The sequence below is a fragment of the Salmo salar genome, chromosome ssa03 (assembly GCF_905237065.1).
Source record: "Salmo salar chromosome ssa03, Ssal_v3.1, whole genome shotgun sequence".
In the NCBI taxonomy this organism is placed as follows: domain Eukaryota; kingdom Metazoa; phylum Chordata; class Actinopteri; order Salmoniformes; family Salmonidae; genus Salmo; species Salmo salar.
Window position 1 is genome coordinate 20,951,152 of NC_059444.1, and position 17,963 is coordinate 20,969,114.

The window sequence follows — 17,963 nt, forward strand, 5'->3', positions numbered from 1 at the left end:
CTTTTTGGGCGACCCGACCAAATTCTCATAGAAGTGTGTGGTATGTCTGACTGTTTGAGACACTACTCTGCCCTAAGGCAGGACCTAGCTGAGACAGTGTGTCCGTCTGTCGACAGTTTCCAGTATTCAGCCTGCTCGACACTGCAGGCTGGATTAACCCTGAGCGTGGCTAGGTCAGTGGAATAACTAATGCCTTAACTTCTCCCAGTGAGAAGAGAGGATGGAAGGAGTCATTCCCTGTGTGTGTGTGTGTGTGTGTGTGTGTGTGTGTGTGTGTGTGTGTGTGTGTGTGTGTGTGTGTGTGTGTGTGTGTGTGTGTGTGTGTGTGTGTGTGTTCTACTGGACAATATGAGGGCAGTTAGGCTACAGCTACAGAACATAGCCTAAGTTCCTATTTAACAAGGGCGAGAGGAAAGAGTTTCAGTTGGTTAATAGGGCTGTCTCAGTGCGCAATGAAAGCCCCAAGTGTGCAGCCATCTGCATACTCTCTCCCCATGGCACTGCTTTTACAAGTCTATCTAAGGGGGGCATGATGCACAGGAATAAAATGCCATACGTACATAACATCACTGTAAGCTAGGCACTAGTGCTTTACTAGAGGGCACTTCAAATGCTTCCCACAGGTCACATAAAGCCTGCTGTGAACAGAATGAATAGATTTTATAACGCAGAGTGTTCATTTAAGCATTGGAAACATATTTATGCCCTAAGCTGTCTGTGACCAATAAACTGCAGTCAGGTATGAAGACTGGTGTCATAATTACTGTTAATTATGACACCACTCCGTGTTTGCCTAGTTGACTATAAGCTAAACAAGGCACATGGGCGGAGGATAATAGACAGACTCCCTTAACTTTTTAGGGTATAGGGGACAGTATTTTCGATTTCGGATGAAAAGCGTGCTCAGAGTAAACTGCCTAATACTTGGGCCCAGAGTCAAATATTTGCATATTATTAGTAGATTTGGATAGAAACTTCAGAGTGTTTTATAAAACTGTTTGAATGATGTCTGTGAGTATAACAGAAGTCATATGGCAGGCAAAAACCTGAGAAAAATCCAACCAGGAAGTGTGGAAATCTGAGAATTGTAGTTCTTCTTTTAAATCCCTATCGAAACTACAGTGTCTGTGGGGTCACGTTGCACTTCCTAAGGCTTCCATTGGCTGTCAACAGCCTTCAGAAAGTTTTTCCATCATTCTCCTGTTACTGGGCAGAGAATAGTAGCTCAGTCAATGAGTGGACTGCCTATGGACAAAGGACTTGGTGATGTGCGATCCTTCTTTTTCTTCTTGAATGAATACGCTATTGTCCGGTTGGAATATTATCGACGTTTTATGTTAAATACCCTAAGGATTGATTGTAAACAACGTTTGACATGTTTCTACGACCGGTAATGGAACATTTTGACTTTTCGTCTCTGGTTCTGTGCTTGCGCGTTATGCCTTTGGATAGTGATCTGAACGCACGAACAAAACTGATGTATTTGGACATAAATATGGAGTATTTCGAACAAAACAAACATTTCTTGTGGTAGTAGGAGTCCTCGGAGTGCATTCTGACGAAGATCAGCAAAGGTAATAGAATATTTATAATACTAATTCAGAGTTTTGTTGATGCCAGAACTTGGCGGGTAGCTGCTTCGATGGCTGAGCAATGTACTCAGAATATTGAACAATGTGCTTTCTCCATAAAGTTATTTTGAAATCTGACAAAGCGGTTGCGTCAAGGAGTAGTGCATCTATAATTCTTTCAATAACTGTTGTACATTTTATCAATGTTTATGATGAGTATTTTTGTAAATTGATGTGCACATTCACTGGAAATTTTGGTGAGAATACATTTTCTGAACATCACGCGCCAATGTAAAATGCTGTTTTTGGATATAAATATGAACTTTATCGAGCAAAACATACATGTATTGTATAACATGAAGTCCTATGAGTGCCATCTGATGAAGATCATCAAAGGTTAGTGAATATTTTAGCTGTACTTTTGTTTTTTGTGATGCATGTCCTTGCTTGGAAAATGGCTGTGTGGATTTTCTTGTGAAGTTTATGTCCTAACATAATCTAATTTTATGCTTTCGCCGTAAAGCCTTTTTGAAATCAGACAATGTGGTTACATTAACGAGAGTCTTATCTTTAAAATGGTGTAAAATAGTTCTTTTTTTAGAAAATGAAATTATGAGATTTTTGCTGTTTTGTATTTCGCGCCATGGTATTTCACTGGCTGTTGAGTAGTGTGGGACGGTCACGTCCCACCTAGCCCAGAGAAGTTAAGGACACGACATGGCATAGCGAATGTCAGCCGCACACAGTAGATCACATGCTGGGTGTCGGAGAACAATATACCATCATTACCTCTTTAACAACAGAATGTTATTTTACAAGATCTACCAAAGGTGTCCAGAAACAGTGAAAGACACTATTAATGAGCACAACATAACCAAATAGCTGTCTGTTCTGGCATTGAACAAATAAATACAGTAAAATCGAACCTATGGGGCCAACCACATAAAATGTGTCACTATCTATACCCCATGCCTCAGTCAGCGTAACCCTTAGGTGTAACAAACATTTAAAGGGTGTTCCCATGTCTAAATCCTGAGAAAGGAGACTCATATACCTGGGAGAGGTAAGAGGAAAATGGCCCTTGCTCAAAAGTAGTGCACTATATATAGGGAATACTTTATATTTGGGACGCATCCTGGACAGATGGACAGACAGGGAGGAGAGGAACAAGCTGTTACTTATACTCTGAAAGGAAAGCACTGCTTACTGGGCTTTCTGATTGTAGCTGGCTGGCCACAAACACCTCTGGTTTCAGCCTTGTAGTGTCTGACACCCCGAGATGGAAACATGGTGACTGGAGTCCTCATGATGATTGGTGATCAAGGCTTTTTTTCATCCATATTATAGCACAGCAACAACACAGTTATCTAGACATTCATGTTTGTCCTGGCAGATCATTTTAATGCTTGTCCTGGCAGATCATTTTAATGCTTGTCCTGGCAGATCATTTTAATGCTTGTCCTGGCAGATCATTTTGTAGATGCCAATAATATATTTCTATACCATCCACATGGTCAGCCGGCCAGCCACACAGCAGTAACTCTTATTTTTAGACTGCAGCTGTACTCCAGTCCACTGCTTATTCTGTTTAGATACATGAGGAAGGCCAGATAGATACATAACCATCTGTGGTGATAGATAGTCCTATAGCCCTTCCTAAATACAAGCGGTTGAGTTTTTTTTATGTATTTTTTATTTCACCTTTATTTAACCAGGTAGGCCAGTTGAGAACAAGTTCTCATTTACAACTGCGACCTGGCCAAGATAAAGCAAAGCAGTGTGACACAAACAACAACACAGAGTTACACATTGGATAAACAAACGTACAGTTAATAACACAATAGAAAAGTATATATACAGTGTGTGCAAATGAGGTAAGATTAGGGAGATAAGGCAATAAATAGGCCATAGTGGCGAAATAATTACAATTTAGCAATTAACACTGGAATGATAGATGTGCAGAAGATGAATGTGCAAGTAGTGATACTGGGGTGCAAAGGAGCAAAAACATAAATAACAATATGGGGATGAGGTAGTTGGAGGGCTATTTACAGATGGGCTATGTACAGGTGCAATGTAAGCCGCTCTGACAGCTGATGCTTAAAGTTAGTGAGGGAGATATGAGTCTCCAGCTTCAGTGATTTTTGCAATTCGTTCCAGTCATTGGCAGCAGAGAACTGGAAGGAGAGGCGGCCAAAGCAGGAATAGGCTTTGGGGTTGACCAGTGAGATATACCTGCTGGAGCGCATGCTACGGGTGGGTGCTGCTATGGTGACCAGTGAGCTAAGATTAGGCGGGGCTTTACCTAGCAAAGACTTATAGATGACCTGAAGCCAGTGGGTTTGGCGACGAATATGAAGCGAGGGCCAGCCAACGAGAGCATACAGGTCGCAGTGGTGGGTAGTATATGGGGCTTTGGTGACAAAACGGATGGCACTGTGATAGACTGCATCCAATTTGCTGAGTAGAGTGTTGGAGGTTATTTTGTAAATGATATCGCCGAAGTCAAGGATCGGTAGGATAGTCAGTTTGCAAGGGTATGTTTGGCAGAATGAGTGAAGGATGCTTTGTTGTGAAATAGGAAGCCGATTATAGATTTAATTTTGGATTGGAGATGCTTAATGTGAGTCTGGAAGGAGAGCTTACAGTCTAACCAGACACCTAGGTATTTGTAGTTGTCCACATATTCTAAGTCAGAACCGTCCAGAGTAGTGATGCTGGACGGGAGGGCAGCAATCGGTTGAAGAGCATGCACTTAGTTTTACTTGTATTTAAGAGCAGTTGGAGGCCACGGAAGGAGAGTTGTATGGCATTGAAGCTCGTCTGGAGGTTAGTTAACACAGTGACCAAAGAATAGCCAGAAGTATACAGAATGATGTCTTCTGCGTAGAGGTGGATCAGAGAATCACTAGCAGTAAGAGCGACATCATTGATGTATACAGAGAAAAGAGTGACCGGAGGGACCTGATATCCATCCCAAATGGCACCCTATTCACTATACAGTATAGTTCACTACTTATCACCAGGGTCTATAAGGCTTATAGCACTACAGATGTCCTATCTTAATTTGACCAGTTTCTCACAGCAGGAAAATAAAGCTGCATCAACAGGAAATTAATATGTGGATTCTAATATATACTTGTGTAGGGTTTTTACATTTTTAGTTAGGATAAACCAAGTCTGACATTTTAAAGTGGAAATTACAAACTTTAGAAGCCTTTTTAAACTAAAATAATCTGTGACAAGCGAGTGATCAAATTAAGATAGTATATCTGTATATAAGGAATAGGGTTCCATTTGTGATGCAGGTCTGATCTCCAACTTCTCCACAGCCATATTGAGAATGAGTCTCAGTAGTCAAGAATCAAAGACGTCTGCTGTCCTCTCCTCTCCTATAAACAATGCTGCTTTATGAGTTCAGACAGACTGGGGGGTCAGCCTAAGGGCCTGTTCTTGTGTTGGGAGCAGATACAAGGCATTCCTCCATGCCACTCGTGATAGAGAGTTATTATCCACCAGGGTCCCTGCTGTTGGTGGGCGGCTAACCCTAACCCTGGCTCCAGAGGATGGGCTTCCTGTCTGTCTGACTCTGGATGAGTCTCAAATGGCACCCTATTCTGTATAGATTTCACTACTTTTGACCAGAGCCCTATGCGCCCTAGTCAAAAGTAGTGCACTAAATATGGAATAGGGTGTCATTTGAGACACCCACTGCAATGCTGAAGTGATATAGACCATCGGCTCATCCTCTCATCCTGAGGACACTAACTGGGTGACCGTCGGACTCCCCTTTGACCCCTTAAGGGACCCTGACCCCAGCGGTAAGAGGTCTCCCTGCATCCTTATGGTCTTTTCTGTCCACTATGAAATCACCTGAAGCTACAATGACATGATCCAAACAGAGTAAAAAGGCACTATTTTTAACTGATTAGTTCATTGAGTTTGTTGCTCAGTGTCTCATGATTGTTGTTGGCACAGACACACACACAGACACACACACATCACGTTGCCATGGTAATAGGACAATATTACTATTCACAGTGAACTCTGGAGAAAGCCACTGTCAAGGGGGACAGACTGTGTACATGCTGTAGACAGCAGACCTGTGTTCAAACACTATTTGAAATCTTTCAATTACCTTGAACATTTGCTTTAGCCTGCCTGGAGTGCCAGATGAGCTGGGTTTGCAGTTATGATACTATTGGTCTATGAAAGCCAGGCAAGTTCAATCAAGCACAGACAAAGTATTTGAAATTATTTCAAATAATCCTTAAACCCAGGTCTGGTACACAGTTCTTGTGACTTGTGACGCATTTCCTAAGTCCTGAAGACATCTGGAAGGGGGTGCTTTCTGTCCACAGAGGGATAGCAGCTGTGAGATTGCAGCGCAGCACCTCTCTGAATCTGAGTTTTGTCTTAACTCTCTCCTCATTAATCTGCTCGTTAGACTGAAATCTGACATGTGTTTTCATTAGGCTGTGCAACTTCAGCCTGCTCATGAGTAGGGAGGCAGAGGGCCTCCGGATGCTCTGACTACTAAAATGCACTTTAGACTGAAGATGACTGAAGGGCACATTTTAGACCCATTGCCTGTGTGTCGGTTAACAAAACACACAAAGGTTTTGTCCCAAATGGCACCCTACCCATCAAAGGTAGTGCACCCTATATAGTGCATTACCCATCAAAGGTAGTGCACCCTATAGGGAACATGGTGCCATTTGGGATGCATCCACAATGTTTCGTCTGGCGTAAGCCAAGTGGTGAGTGACAACATTTATTTGGGAAAATGCATCCAAACAATCATGACAACGGTCTTGAGAAAGGAAAAGTCATACAATTGCACAAAGCATGATTACAGTACAGATAATACCTATTTATATACTGTGTGTACAAAACATTAAGAACACCTGCTCTTTCTATGACAGACTGACCAAGTGAATCCAGGTGAAAGCTATGATCCCTTATTGATGTCACTTGTTCAATCCACTTCAATCAGTGTAGCTGAAGGGGAGAGGACAGGTTAAAGAAGGATTTTTAAAACCTTGAGACAATTGAGACATGGATTGTGTATGTGTGCCATTAATTAGAGGGTGAATGGGCAAGACTTAAGTGCCTTTGAACGGGGTATGGTAGTAGGTGCCAGGCGCACCGGTTTCTGTCAATGCTGCTTGGTTTTTCACGCTCAACAGTTTCCCGTTGTATCAAGAATGGTCCACCACCCAAAGGACATCCATCCAACTTGACACAACTGTGGGAAGCATTGGAGTCAACATGGGCCAGCATCCCTGTGGAACACCATGCCCCTAATTGGGGCTGTTCTGTTATGTTTATGTATGATGTAGCTATTCAGTGTAAGCCAGTCATAAGGTTAAAAAATGGGTCAACTGCAGTGCCACTGTACCGGGAGTAAAAAATGCTTGGTGTCCATGGTGTGCACTTTGCACCAATACAGAGAGAGAGATCAAGATCGAGAGATCGAGATCGAGAGAGAGACATAGAGACAGAGAGAGAGAGACACAGAGAGAGAGAGAGAGACAGAAAGAGAGAGACAGGGAGAGACAGAGAGAGATCGAGAGAGAGATGGCGTGTGGAGAAGAAAAACAGGAAACTGAGGAGTGTATAGAGAGTTCAGTGTGCATACAGTACAAAGTGAGAAATGGAATGTCATAAGAAAAGAGAGAATCCAGATGAAATCTGTCCAAGAGGTCATAGTACGACTGCCCATCAGGCTGACTAGCCTATGGCTCTATAAGTCACCACCAGCAGTCTAAATAAGTATTACATCTGGTTGACCACAATGACCACAGAACCATAGTGGGGCAGTGGGAATGTCCATTGACCACACTGAGAGGATCATTCAATTAGGGCTGTATCCTTCACTGGACCATTCCTCTCCAGCAGGACACCCTATACCCTACATAGTGCACTACTTCCCCATGGTCCTGGTCAAAAGTAGTGCAAAACATAGGGAATAGAGTGCATTTGGGACAGTCACTGTCTCTGACCAGGTTAGTAGCAGCACTGCTGGTTGGGAGTCTGTAGGTCGGCAGCTGTGTTTTTATTTGATACGTGTCATACCACAAAGGTTATGTCAACTACAGACAACAAGGGAAAACAAGGCAAGAGTAAACATGTCGTCCCCCACAAATGATGCAGCGCCCCCCCTTGGGCCAATTGAGATATAACGTGTGACTAACGTACTAACGCACGTGCCTCATCCATGTAGTTTAGGAACCTGCAGGCTGGATTTAAGGTTGTTGATTGTTGAACACATGAGTCATCTGATTCCATAACCTGTAATCACCCTACATCCTGGCATTTAGATTTGATTCAATTACACGACTTGAAGTTCAAGAGAGAATAACTTCAGATAAGCATGCCAGTCCCAACTCTGAAGTTCACAAATCTTTCATTGATGTAATTGGGAAACTTTAGTGGAATTTAAAATCACGAGCACCAAATATCTTAAGTTAGGATTTGTCCGGAAATTCCTACAGCAAACTCTCTTAGATTTATGAGATTATGTAAAGAGGGGTTTTACAAGAATCTATTTTCAACTCTGATATGGTTGTTTTAAAATTGGTATATAAAGGCCGATGTCACGAAAAGACACGATATAATCACCAACTATTTATTTCCGTACAGGGTAATGTAATAGTGTTGTTGCAGCTACTTAGTACATTGAGAGAAAAAAAGAGTCTCAATAGTGACCGATCACAATAGTGACAGTAAATACATGAAGATAGAGTGCCCTCATGGGCCTGGACCCAGATTCACAAAACCTTCTTAAGAAGGAATTACTTCTTAACTGCCATTGTTTCCTTAACAATAGACTTAAGAAGAAAGTTAAGCAAAGTTGCTATTCCTCGAAAAGGCTCTTGGAAATATTATTGCGCTATTTTTTATGTTTCTCCTTAAGCAAAAAGTTAACAAGAAATTAGATTCTGGAAAATAATGTTTTTAGAAATGTATTTAATTCCAAGATAGCTAAACCCTTGTCTCAAACTCAGAGCATTGAAAGAAAAAGCTCATTAAAACAATTGAACATGTTTAATTCACTCACAAACTTAATCTGAAAGTTTCAGTTTTGATTATTTTAAACCCAAGAACAGGTTTTAGAACAATACGCTACATGATTGCCATTGCTAGCTAGATAGCTAGCTAAAATTGTTGCATAGCAACAAACATCTTAAGAGGATTTTCAACGAGATATGAGAAATTCGTAAGAAAATGATTCAATCTTAAGATATTGTTGAGGAATTTCACTTACGAACTATATTATTTTGTGAATCTGGGCCCTGGCCATTCCAGGAATGGAACTATCTGTCCCAACCCCTTACAGCAAAGTAAGGGGCAAGGCTCGTGATCGGTAATGGTATTATTAAAAACACTAGAAAATAAAGGAAAGCCGCACACTCTAAGAGCTCAGATGCAAAAATGTAATAACCAACGTTTCGACAGCGAAGCTGTCTTCATCAGGGTATCATCACAAACACTGCAAGATGAGTCATTTATATAGTGTCAAGAGACACACAGGTGTTTGTAATCATGGCCAAGTATGGCCTAATATCATTGGTTAACTCAAATATTTAAAAAAAGAGACACACAGGTGTTTGTAATCATGGCCAAGTATGGCCTAATATCATTGGTTAACTCAAATATTTAAAAAAATGGCATACAAAGAACATACAAAAAGACAAACAAATGAATAGCATACGATCATAGCATTTGTAGTCTAAAATGTATCTAACAAACAATTACAATGGCAAAATCACAATTATCACAAGAATGGCTTCGTTTATTGTTAAAACGAGAGGCTGCCTGGATCTTTAATTTAAAGACCCTTGCTCCCTTCGGTCTCAACATAGACTTTGATCTGAAGCCATTCTTGTGATAATTGTGATTTTGCCATTGTAATTGTTTGTTAGATACATTTTAGACTACAAATGCTATGATCGTATGCTATTCATTTGTTTGTCTTTTTGTATGTTCTTTGTATGCCATTTTTTTTTAAATATTTGAGTTAACCAATGATATTAGGCCATACTTGGCCATGATTACAAACACCTGTGTGTCTCTTGACACTATATAAATGACTCATCTTGCAGTGTTTGTGATGATACCCTGATGAAGACAGCTTTGCTGTCGAAACATTGGTTATTACATTTTTGCATCTGAGCTCTTAGAGTGTGCGGCTTTCCTTTATTTTCTAGTGTTCTACTCCGCTAGCCAGCACCTCGCCTTTATAGGTGTGCGTTTCTTTTTTCTAGATTATTAAAAACACAACATATAATATAATGTATACCAGAGTAAAATCTAATATATGCATGCAAGTATGTACAATACATGACCAAAAGTATGTGGACACTTGCTCTTTGAACATCTCATTTCAAAATCATGGGCATTAATATGGAGTTGGTCCCTCCTTTGCTGCTATAACAGCCTCCACTCTTCTGGGAAGGCTTTCTACTAGATGTTGATACAATGTGCTTCCATTCAGCCACAAGAGCATTAGTGAGGTCGGGCACTGATGATGGGTGATTAGGCCTGGCTCGCAGTCTGCATTCCAATTCATCCCAAAGGTGTTCGATGGGGATGAGGTCAGGGCTCTGTGCAGGCCAGTCAAGTTCTTCCCCACAGATCAACAAACCTTTTCTGTATGGACCTCGCTTTGTGCAAAGGAAAGGGCCTTCCCCAAACTGTTGCCACGAAGTTGTAAGCACAGAATCATCTAGAATGTCATTGTATGCTGTAGCATTAAGATTTCCCTTCACTGAAGCTAAAATCATTAAAAAACAGCCCCAGACCAGAGATCCTTCTAATCCCCAGCTATGTGGTGGCAGCATGGTTCAACAGTGCCCCTGTGTCCCGAAAACATCAAGCTTTCTAATCGCCCAAGTATGTCCTCACTCACAGGACATCTCCAAGTCATATGAAAAAAAAGACACTGCACAGTTAGTGCTTTGAATCATCTCTACTCTCCTTTTGGAGAGGAAAAGGAGATGTTTATGTCTACACAGATAGCACTTTGAATCATCATTACTCATTTTGGTGAGGAAAATGTTGTTCAGTGCTTCTTCCTATGAGGAGGGAAGAAGTGTCTCCAAGGAGACGACTTCATCGGCATAGCAAGCCCACTGTTCAATCAGCCCTTTACATTTGGGTTTAGCCTAGTGTTTGAACCTTCGGGCTCGCCAATGGGTTTAGCCTCAATGTGTTGGTTTCAATAGAAGTAACCTTGTCCGGGGGTATCATCTGTTGGGGCCACAGTGTCTCCTGACCCCTCCTGTCTCAGCCTCCAGTATTTATGCTGCAGTAGTTTATGTGTCGGGGGGCTAGGGTCAGTCTGTTATATCTGGAGTATTTCTCCTGTCTTATCCGGTGTCCTGTGTAAGTATGCTCTCTCTAATTCTCTGTTTCTCTGTTTCTCTCTCTCTCTCTCTCTCTCGGAGGACCTGAGCCGTAGGACCATGCCTCAGGACTACCTGGCATGATGACTCCTTGTTGTCCCCAGTTCACCTGGCCATGCTGCTGCTCCAGTTTCAACTGTTCTGCCTGCGGCTATGGAACCCTGACCTGTTCACTGTGATTACTATTATTTGACCATGCTGGTCATTTATGAACATTTGAACATCTTGGCCATGTTTTGTTATAATCTCCACCCGGCACAGCCAGAAGAGGACTGGCCACCCCTCATAGCCTGGTTCCTCTCTAGGTTTCTTCCTAGGTTTTGGCCTTTCTAGGGAGTTTTTCCTAGCCACCGTGCTTCTACACCTGCATTGCTTGCTGTTTGGGGTTTTAGGCTGGGTTTCTGTACAGCACTTTGATATATCAGCTGATGTAAGAAGGGCTTTATAAATACATTTGATTTGAAGTAGAATGACTCTTTCCGACATCTTGTTTTACATTTTCTCAGCAGTGAAGGCAAAAACAGGAAGGCCAAGTGTATTATTGGATACAACATGATTTGTTTGAGGATTGGTTTCTAAGGAAGTAAATTGGGCTATGAACTCCAATAATCTGTTTGTTTGTGCTCAGTTCCATGGGCATTTCCCCTTTATTTCGCCACTGTGAAATTGACAGGGGTCTTTAACAGCTAAACTCTATAAGTGACAGAGACTGATTATATTAGAGCCGTAGAGGGTCATGTTATCCTTTGTTTATCTCCCGCCTTGTATGTAAATACCGTTAGTAGCTCTGTTACCGTGTACGTCTTCATGTCTTCACTGTCACTATTGTGATCGGTGCTGTAAGAGTCTGCCATACCATGGAAGTCATTTCTGAGACTCTTTTTCTTTCCATGTACTAAGTAGCTGCAACAACACTATTGCATAATTGAAAGCAGACAAAAACTCAGATTCTGAGAAAGAAAATGTTATTTGCAAGCAAAAACTTGGTCATTATCGCACGCTTGAGGAAAAAGTTCAAACAACCTCAACAAAATATGTCTCTGATTACTCTATAATCCATATGTCTTGTTATGGACTTCTGCTCCAGTTTCTGTTGAGGGATTTTTTTCATCGGTCATGCTATTTTAGTGTCAGCGTGAGGTAAGTCTGTCTTTGATTAGGCTCAGGGCTGTGTCCCAAATTGCACCCTATTCCCTATATAGTTCACTACTTTTGACCAGGGCACATAGGGAGTAGTGTGTGATTTGCTTGCTAAATAGGGGACAGGGCCTGATTTGGAACTCTGACTTTGATACTGCTCCACATTGGCATATCGAATGGACACCAGAGCATCTCCACAAAAGCCTGATTGATGTTATTTAGATGTCTGACCACTCAAGGAATGTAAAGTTGTCTGTTCCGACTATGATATCAAGAGAAGAGCTCAAGATTGCATAAAAATGTAACATAGACCGACCCCTCCTTAGAAGAAAAAAAACCCAGATGTTTTGTACAAGAGCTCTGCTTGAAGGCAAATAGAACCTAAGCATCCTTTGTTTGGATAGCTAGTTAATTACAGCCATGTTCCAGGGACATGTGTGTTCTATTTGGTTCTTTAATTCAATTAATAATATAGGGTGGTGATGGCATGCGCCTCATGGGTCGCGACCCAAATGGCACCCTATTCCTTATTTAGTGCACAAGTTTTGACCAGGGCCTTGGTCAAAAGTAGTGCACTATATAGGGAAGAGGGTGCCATTTGCGATGCAACCATGCACTGCAGCTTTCCCGGACATTGTATCTGAAAGAAGGAATTCAGTTGTGACAATACATTTGAATTAAAAGGAGACATTTGAAAAGAGTGGAACCACCGTAGGACAATGACCCTAACCGTTGCAACTACGACTTTTATAGATGATATTGAAATATCATGTTTTGGAGTTTGATTTGCTGATGTTAATAGAGGGGAAAATAATTATCTTAGGAAACTGTGGTTTAGCCAAGGCCCCTCATTTGGCATTTTAAACATTTAGTCTCTTACCACAACTTTCACTTCTGCCAAACAATGACTATGAACTATAATATAAATCCTCACAACAAATATTAGAGTAAACCTATCATCACAGGCTAGGACAGGCTAGGTTGCCGTTACACAGAACTTAATGATTAACTTAGAGAACGCCTCCATTCCATGTTGGAACTGGAAGCATTCCAACCATGGTTCCAAAGAACAACAACTATCCTTACAGCTATACACTATCCAGGATCTGTCAGAACGCTAAACACTGCTAACATTTTATAGGTCCCTTGGTGGTGAAACGTGATCCAATAGCAGTTAAGGACCCCAGCGCGAGTCAGTGAGCCTATGATTTACACATAGTTTATGAAGCATTTAAAAAGACAGAGGGACCATAATAAAAATGGGTTTATTTATGGTAAATTGTGAACATGTGGGCTTTTGTGAGAAGGCATTCTTACCCTGAGGTGCAGAGTGCAGGTATGTAGGTGTGTGTGTGTCATACTGTATGTGTCATACTGTATGTGTCATAATGTATGTGTAACCCAAATCATAATCAATGATCAGGACTAGATAGCACAGCTCCAGAAAGGAACTAGGAAACATTCACCCACAACTAGGCAAAATATACATTACATAATTGACCCAACAATATTGTAGACAGCACTACACAGCAAAATAAATATATTAAATCAAATATCAAAAACAAAACGCTTCATTCCAATTATATTTCCTCTGAAATGCCAATATCCAGAAGTAATGGATGATGCTCCAGTCTAGTTTTCTTTCATGTTCAAAGGATCAAATCAAATTGCATTCGTCACATACAGATCAGTACAGATCAGTACTGTATGCATCACATGTCTCATAGTAGGAGTGCTGATTTATGATTCGTTTTGCCTTTTTGACAACAATCAATAAAAATAATTTGGACAGAGGGGACCTGATCCTAGATCACCTCTACTACTCTGATACGTATGGCCCCAGAGGGAAGGAAGTGAAACATCTTTGAAATACTGAATATTGTTCTTATTTTGACCAATAGGTGGCAGAGTTTGACACTTCATCCAGAAAAGAGCGCGTTACTTACTTGCAGTCTCTGTCCTCCAGATCAAAATGAGGGTTAAAGTTGATGAGTATCTTCTGTCCTGGGTCTGGGGCCGATATCACCCACATACATTGTTGTGATGGAGGGTATGAGGTCGGATAGCCAGGAGAGGTGAGATAATCTGCACTGGTTATCTCAATGTTATCTCCACATTTATCTGCAAACAAAAACAGATAGAGATAATTATTCAACAGGGAAATTACACATACAATTTGTTTTATAACAAAAGAAAACCAGTAGGGTGATGCGTAGGCCTATAGTCTCCCCTCTAAAAAAACGATGTGTGATCATTCAGAAACAATATTGATAACACTCAGTTAATCCTACATGGAAATAATTAACCAGGGGAAAATGTTAAAACACACATTTACCAGTGTGCTTGTTTCAAAACTAGTAGTGAAGCATGTGCTATGAATCCTAAATAGGGTACTTTGTCATTTTCATATCCTTCTTTTTTTACTACATGAATAGTAAATAACATATGAAATATGAAGACATGCTCGCAAAAGAACCCGCTCGTACCCACACCATAAACGATAAAGGACAACGAACAGCTTTGCAAGAACAAAAGTAATTGATTCATGTACAGTATTCCCTCTCTCCGCTGTTGACGGAACGACACCTTTATTTAAATAAACAAATAATACACCTCTCCGTTTTGGATAACCTGACTTTCAATTTATTTAGAGAACAGAGCTACAGATGCGCCCAGCAAAACCCTCCAGCCTACTGTAGCCAAGATGCACCTCTGTAGACGACCCGAAAACAGGTGAGTTGTGATGACAAATCGTGCAAATTAAGGATTTTTTTATAAGGCTAATGTTAGAAAATATGATATTTCAAGAGTCCACACTTACAACTTTGAGTCAATGAAGCCACAAAGAGGAGTTCGGTTGAAAAGAAAAGTATAAATCCACAATACATCATTGTGCTGTAAAATACACACGTGTAAAAAAAAAAGAAAGAAATGCTTGATATGTCCACCTTCTTATAGTGCGCAAAGCAAAATAACAAACGTCTCAGAAATGTCTAAATTTTGCTTCAGGTCGCAAGCAGCATCCTGTGTTATTATTCAACTACGGTTTCCTCTCTCTGAAAGTCGTGTATCTCTCCCAGAATAAGAATGTGCCATTTCCAAGGAAAATTATAATAATCCAAACGTAGAAAACAATTCAGAAAACCCAGTCACCTAAAGTGCCCCGACAGGTATCAATCGAAAACTGATATTTTTACATAAAAAATGTAACGAAAAAGTTCCAGAATTCAGTAATATCTCATACACTCACTATCCCGTCTAAAATCAACCAAGGCATGAGTTAGCTACAAACACCTGCGTACTGAGAGTGCGAGCGGGCTACCCAATTCCTAATCCTCTTGACTGCGTTCTGTTCGGTAAAGGTTCGCCCCTTTTCCGAAGCGCGCTGACTGACCGACAGAGTAGAATGTCACTCTCATTCGACTTGACGCCTACTGTGAAAGTAACAGTGAGTGGTATTTCCACTCCCCAAATTCCAGCTCCAAGACGCGAACACGCACAGACTGATCACTATGAGACGAGTGGGCAGGAGCGAATGACACCGGTGCGCCCTCCTCCCGCTCGTGCACAGCAGAGGGAGAGGGCTGAATTGGAAGGAAGGAATATAATGGACATTGCACACGAAGGCATTCATTTTGATAAGAAACCTAAGCTGTTGCAAATTAAAAAACAACAAGTGATTAAAATATAACAATGGGCCCTTATAACAACGGCATCGGGGTTTATGGGGAATTGTTACTTTATGCACTTGACGCTTTCCTTTACGGATAGCTCCTTGCATATGAAATAGGATACTCATTATTCTTATTCATTTACAGTAGTTTAATATCAGTATATTATATATGTATTGTTATAACACCACTTCAATTCTACACATAAAGAGGAATATTTTGATCTGTGCAAAGCCAGTCTTCTGTTCCTATTAAGAATGCTGCCATGTCCCTAACAGTTGTTCTGTAGCCTACTGCTTATAAGAGGGTGCCCACTACTAAAGTACCATCACACAACAGTCTGTTGAAAAAGCAGGCTTTTTAACTCTGAAGGGAGTGAGAAAGAAAGAAACTCAATCATCAGCACACTGGCTATGAACATCCCCCCCCCCATAATGTCATGAGTAACATCCTCATTCTGCAGGAATACATCTTAAACCCATATCAGCACCTACAATAACGTGGTATAACTGTGCAAGCTCTGGAACAACACATATGAACATGCTTGAAACCACAGCAAAAGCCCTTAATTAATTCAGGCAGGAAACAGGGGACGAGCCTCAGTGCCTTCAGAGGAACAGTTAACCTGTGGGGTGAGTGGGAGCAGAGCAGGCAGTGGTGTGTGTGTGTGTGTGTGGGGGGGGGGGGAATGGTCTGGCCAGGGATGGTCCTCACTGTTCAAATCAAATCTAATTAAATCAAATCAAAGTGTAAACAGATTTGCTATTTTATCGCAGGTGCAGCAAAATGCTTGTGTTTCTAGTTCCAATAGTGCAGTAATACAGAGTAGTAACAAACCTAAAAACACAATACGCACATAATACAGATTAAAAAGATGAATAATAAAGAAATAAAGAAATAGCAGAACGAGCAATGTCAGAGACCGGAATATAAATATATAACCATATCATGGTGTATATAGACAGTATATGAATAGAAAAGGTGTATACAGCAGTAGTTATATAGGATAAGCCTTGACTAGAATACACTATATACATATAAAGTGGGTAAAACAGTATGTAAACATTATTAAAGTGACCAGTGTTCAATTACTCAATTTACAAAGGGCAGCAAGGATGCATGGAACAGTGTTAGGACTCAGGGCTCGAATTAAAACAATGTCTCAGAGCAGGAGTGCTGATCTAGTGTCAGGTCCCGTCTGTTCATATAATCTTATTCATTATGATCTAAAAGGGAAAACTGATTCTAGATCAGTACTCCTTCTCTGAGACTCATTATGAATATGAACTCAGATGTCTTATGTGGAAGAAGGCACCATTGACTCTGTGTATGTGGGTTGGTCAGTTTCTGCAGAGGATGGCATGGTTTCTATCTCTGAATGCCAGTCATTCTGGACTGAGTATGTTGAAAGTGAAAGGCATGTCATTGTACTGTAACACATTTTATGTGCCAGAATTACACTCTGTGTGTGTGTGTGTGTGTGTGTGTGTGTGTGTGTGTGTGTGTGTGTGTGTGTGTGTGTGTGTGTGTGTGTGTGTGTGCACGCACGCGCGCGGTGAAAAATGATCTATATATGTTATACATTTGAAATCCCATGTATTAGAGTGAATCATGCACAACTTAAAGACACATAATAATCCTAAACATGACCAAAGCAGCAGCAGTCACGAGTAGATGATATGGTTATGCTGTCATTTGAACCCACTGCTGTTTCACACAAGATTAATGGTAGCAGTAGAATACCATCCGGCACATGCACAGATAGGGCTCTACCTGAGAAGAGCACATGCCTTTTGCCCTACCAGTCTCCAAAGTGCCCTTTTGTTATTGGTAAAAAGTATATGTATATATACAGTATACTGTATATATATTTATTTGTATACACTTCTTATCGCTTTTGTCCTGAACCTACTTGTCACAAGCGTCGATGAAAGGGGATCAAAACGCTAGCGGGTATAGTGCTCATCTTCATATATTTATTAAAGAGAGTGAACACTTAAACAAAAATAACAAACCGACAGTCAACAGTTCTGTAAGGTTCACAGACTATACAGAAAGCAACCACCCACAAACCCAAAGGAAAAAACAGGCTGCCTAAGTATGGCTTCCAATCAGAGACAACGAAAGACACCTGCCTCTGATTGGAAACCATACTCGGCCACACATAGAAA

At 40.9% G+C, this 17,963-nt stretch overlaps 1 protein-coding gene across 1 annotated transcript in view; it reads right to left on the reverse strand.

Moving 5' to 3' along the window:
- Positions 1–15,615, reverse strand: part of LOC106599513 (neuropilin-1a) — a 112,643-nt gene extending 97,028 nt beyond the window's left edge. The window contains exons 1-2 of the mRNA XM_014190791.2: positions 14,943–15,615; positions 14,068–14,242 (exon numbers count right to left, since the gene is read on the reverse strand). Of these exons, the coding sequence (XP_014046266.1) occupies positions 14,068–14,242; positions 14,943–15,012 (245 nt within the window). The 5' untranslated portion in view covers positions 15,013–15,615. The remainder of the gene's footprint in view (positions 1–14,067; positions 14,243–14,942) is intronic.
- Positions 15,616–17,963: the final 2,348 nt, after the last annotated feature.